The sequence below is a fragment of the Trachymyrmex cornetzi genome, unplaced genomic scaffold (assembly GCF_001594075.2).
Source record: "Trachymyrmex cornetzi isolate Tcor2-1 unplaced genomic scaffold, Tcor1.1 scaffold598, whole genome shotgun sequence".
Taxonomy (NCBI): domain Eukaryota; kingdom Metazoa; phylum Arthropoda; class Insecta; order Hymenoptera; family Formicidae; genus Trachymyrmex; species Trachymyrmex cornetzi.
In genome coordinates this window covers 54,411-59,444 of record NW_017299912.1, presented here as the reverse complement: position 1 = coordinate 59,444, position 5,034 = coordinate 54,411, and the positions used below count along the sequence as shown (strand labels likewise).

The following is a 5,034-nucleotide window of genomic DNA, read 5'->3' as shown; positions in this document are numbered from 1 at the left end:
AAATTGACCAATCACAGTCGATTATTCTTCTCACATTCGACTGTGATTGGTCAATTTCTTACTCTTACTTCTTACTCCGTGTATTGTAGACGGGCCTTCGCATAACACGTAATGCATAAGAATATGTACCAATCGAAGTTCTCCGTTTCTTTCCCTTCCATGTATTAGAGAACTCTGGTTGGTTCAATTTCTTATGCCTCATGTGTTATGCGATATGCAAGAGTCTGTGCTCCCCGCTATACGCTATTCCGCTGCATTGGTAAGCACCCTAACGCGCTACATGTAATCGCACCCTAAATTCTACTTCTCATAACTGATCGAAACACAGTTTTGAGAGGTTAAGTTGATTCGTGAAAACATTTTGTAATCGCCTAATAAACATTAATAAGTACAGAAAAATGGCTAGAAAGAGTTTAGTGGACGAATTAAATGTTTTAATTATGTCTAAACCGGATTTTGGTTCAGATGAAGAGCCGGAGGTTACTAAGGCAAAAATAGTAGAACCTTACAATGAAAATCATGACTCGGACGACCAATTACACATCTCTAAAATTCGCAAAGAAAATGTTGATACCTTGGATAAGGTGGATAAGAGGTAAGTTTATTTCATATTTGTATATATAATAGGTAAAGGAATTAGTATAGCTAAATGAAATTTTGAAAATATAATTCACATTGTTGATGTAGATACACTGGTAAAAAGATCTCAAGGAAAGATATATATAGCGACAAAGGTGATATTTCGAATGAAGCTGCAAAAAATAAATGCCCAGAAGAAGAAGAAATTAATGATATAATGGAGGATGAGTTAGATAGCAATAGAAAAGCCAGTTCGAAAAAGAGATCTATAAATGCATTTAATAACATATCTGATTTGGAAGATCAAAGTTATTATGGTTTGGATATCAATACACATGATCCATTTTACGAACAAGTAAACTCTACTATTAAAACAATGTTTGAAACAAATGTTGACATAGAAATAGAGAAAGGAAACTGTGTTAGAAATCAACTAAAACTATGGGAAAATTTCTTGGAAATACGGATAAAATTACAGAAATGTGTTATAATTAGTAATCAAATGCCACAGTATGATGTTCATAAGGAACTTGGATCAGACATAAACTTTGTAAAGAGAGTTAGTGAAACTAAAATGAAACTAACATTAATCATGGAGAATATGTTGCAACTAAAAGATCTTTTATTAAAACAATATCCTGAAACAAAAAATTTATATATTGATGTTAAAAAAATAAAAACCGATAAGAATAAGAATATAAATATAGATGACCCATTGGCTAAAGAAATATCTTCTGATACTGAAGTCGAATTAGAAAATGGAAAGCAATTATCCATTGATGAAAACACAGAAGTGATTGAAGAATTAGTGCCTCAAAAACGTTTGAGATATGACTATGAAAAAGTTTTACAAAAAGATCATGATTCTCATAGAAAGTATAGAGACTCTGTTATAAAAAAATGGAATGATAAAACACGATTTGCTACAGGCTCTTTGAATAAAGGTTCTAGTCAGACTACACTGAAACAAATTGAATTTGTCATGAGAGATATAAGTAAGTTACGAAAGAGAACTCAACTGAAGCGTTCTGAGTATAATGTTGTCGGTAAATGTTTGCTAAATGAAGATAATGATGGTAGAAGAATTCAGGAATATGATCCAGAAATTTATGACGATGACGATTTTTATCATCAACTTTTGAGGGATCTTATAGAGTATAAATCATCGGATATGACAGATCCTGTACAGCTCAGCAAACAATGGATCCAATTACAGAACATGCGTAAGAAAATGAAAAGAAAAATTAATACACGTGCGACAAAGGGTAGGAGAGTACGATATAATGTTCATAATAAATTAGTTAATTTTATGGCACCCATTACAGTGTATGATACATGGACAGACAATACAAAAAATGAATTATACAATTCATTGTTCAGGAAAATAAAATCGACGGAGGAACAGATAAAATAGCTTGTGTAAATTATAGTGTACAATTTTATGTCTATAACATAGAAAAATTTATACTCCATGTATTGCTAAATAAATTTTACTATCGGTTTCTATACAATTGAAATAATTTACCTTTATTAAAAAATTAAAGCTCCTGAATACTCGACTAAGAATTCTGCGTTGACAGTGGCGACAGAATCAGACGATGGTTTGGCGAAACCAGTAGTCACACACTCAAGCATGAACCCATGTCCATGTGCTCGTTTTCAACGCGCTTAGAGTGAACGAGACAAGGAGCTTCTCACACTAATCGCTTGTTTCAAGCAATCGAAAATGTTTTCTCAGCAATCTTGGTCGCTTGGTGGCCTTCAGCATCAATAAGGAGCGAGGAGCATTCTAAATAACATAAGTTTTAATAAATTGTAGTAATAGTGTACCCCTCCTATTAATCCAGAATAGTATAAATCATGTTAAAACGCAACAGTTTATGAGATATTTAATTGTTTACGATTTTTCATGAGCATTATATACCTCCTTCATAAATTTGAGTAGCAAGAATAGTTCAGTAGAAGTAGAATTTTACCGGAAAAAAATTATAAATCAGCATTTCTCTTACGAAAATCTTCGAAAGGCCATCAGAAAATAAATGTGTATATTTGAGATTCGAGGCTTGTGAAGGAAATATACGAAATAAAATCAAATAGTAGCAAAGAGCATGTTTTTTGCTTATAAAACGAAAGATATTGATTGTATGGAAAAAAATTTTGTATGAAAAATGTAGATATTCGAAATACCTACAGAATGAGATGTGGAACATTAAAATCGATCTATTAGTTAAGTAGAAAAATAATAAAAATCACTGAAAAAGACTTTTTTTAACTCTCTCTCTGTTCATTGAGATTTAAACGCAAAGCATTGAAATTCTCGTAAAATGTAGCCCTCGTAATGACGAACAAATCTAGCCCTGAACGAGCCTGAAATGTTCATTAGTTATTGCAAGAATTATTTGTTCATTAAAAACCTGTTTGCGGAAAACTTAATTACTTCATCTTTGAGCAGTTGCACAGCAATTTACAGGGATGATTTTTCTTCTTCAAGAGTTGCACTATTACGCGTGCTTTTCATTTGATGAATGATAACGCAAGTTGACATAAGTCGACAAGCGTCGTTCTATCCTTCTTGACATTCATAGAGTGACAAAGATAGAACGACACTTGTGTCGACTTGTGTCATCAAATGGAAAGCACCTCACGTATAACACTTAGTAACAAAACGATTTTTTGCAGTTAAAAACTATTTTAAAACGACTTTGAAAAATAGGTATCTTTTTTTTGTATAAAAAAATGGAATAATTTCGTTAATATGCATCATATCAAATAGCCGTGTGAATAAGCAGACAGCTGACATTTTTCTACAAATTTAAAAGAAAAATAATTACAATGAAATAAGTTTACAGGGTATTAAAGAGCGAACCGCAGAACTTGTTGCGTAAATTATTTTATATATTTAAATAATAATTACATGAGTTTGATATTCAAACCTATTCTTTTAAATTCGAAATCTTGACACGTTTCGACTACTTGATTGAGCCATTTTCAGAAATTCCAAAAAAATTTTTTTAATTTACAGATGTGACTTCTTCATAGAACGTTTTTTTTGTAAGCTGTTCCCAGAATAATTAAAGCTGCTCACATGACGGTTGGCCGTTGGAAGACCGTGTGGAGTAGGGATGTGCAATCTCGATCAGATCTTTTAAAAGATCGATCTTTTTGCAAAAGAAGATCGATCTTTTAATCGATTCGCCAGTATCCGATTTTAAGGTAGATCAATTCATTTAGTAAGAGATCGATCGTTCTTCTAAGCGTAGGAACGGATTCGGAAATTCAAGATATATTTTGATATCATTTCATTCCTGTTGTTCACTGAATGTTGAACAAGGATAAAATAATATCTATATATACTCAGGTGGTGTTTCTTAATGCTGGCAGCCCTGCCCGTTAGTTAATTCGTAACATTTCATCTTGGTCTCTTTCATTTCTTTATTTTTACCTTTAACTATCGTGGATTCTGTATCGTACTTATATCGTTCAACCGTTATCAGATTTGATTCTTATAAGTATAGGCACTTAAAAACTAAAAAAGTCGTATGTTTTTATATAGTAATTTTTATTGTGATTTTGTTGTACTATTAAACAAATATGGTTTATAATACATACAATAAAAAATAGTTAATTATTTTATTGAAAATTAGTCCTACATGTCGTGTTCCAAAGAATCTAAAGTTATAATATCATTACTGTGCCTACATTGCCTGCATTTACACGTTACTGGTTAACATTAATCGGGTTTAATAATATCCGTAGTTACAACTAGTAATTACTACTGACAAAATGTATAAATAAATATTACTTAAATTCTAATTTATACTAATTGACACTGACAGTTGTTATCAAATTGAATTTATATACGATATTTTACCGATTTTATATTAGTCATTGATTTATGTCATATAACTACAGATATTAGATTGAACCTAGATTTCTATTTTAAATTAAAATTATTTTACTCGGAGACAAATCAGAATCATGTTTTAATTGTTTTTGTTGAATTTCTACAATCGCAGTAAGAAATCATCAAATTGTCATCGATTTGATGTCTATTCCATTGATATTTCTCGTGAGATGTCACAAAAAAATTTTAATTGAATCGCTCTTCAATAGATCGATTCATTCAGGTCCGATCTTTTAATAGATCGATTTCAATCAATCCGATTTTAAATTGATTAAAAAATCGATACAATTAATGGAGATCGCACATCCCTAGTGTGGAGAATCTGATTAAGCTGACAATGAAAATTTAAGATAGTTTTCTCTTTCAAATATAAAAAATTAGCAGAGTCAATTCTTAAGCTAACGTCGCTTTCCATTTACAATTTTGTTCAAACTCAATCGACACACTTCGCCTCTGCTCGGGAGAAGAGTCAGAGTGTGTTTCGAGTCTGTTCAAGTGTAATTTTGATGAATTAAGTGATATTAGAACGCACCCGCAAACCAATTTCCATC

The 5,034-nt window shown here is 31.4% G+C and overlaps 1 protein-coding gene across 1 annotated transcript; it reads left to right on the top strand.

The window, feature by feature from the left end:
* Nucleotides 1-323: 323 nt before the first annotated feature.
* Nucleotides 324-2,050, top strand: Aatf (Apoptosis antagonizing transcription factor). The gene is made up of 2 exons (XM_018515830.1): nt 324-595; nt 688-2,050. The coding sequence occupies exons 1-2, from the start codon at nt 399-401 to the stop codon at nt 1,991-1,993; spliced, it is 1,503 nt and encodes a 500-aa protein (XP_018371332.1). The 5' UTR covers nt 324-398; the 3' UTR covers nt 1,994-2,050.
* The last annotated feature ends 2,984 nt before the right edge of the window (nt 2,051-5,034 follow it).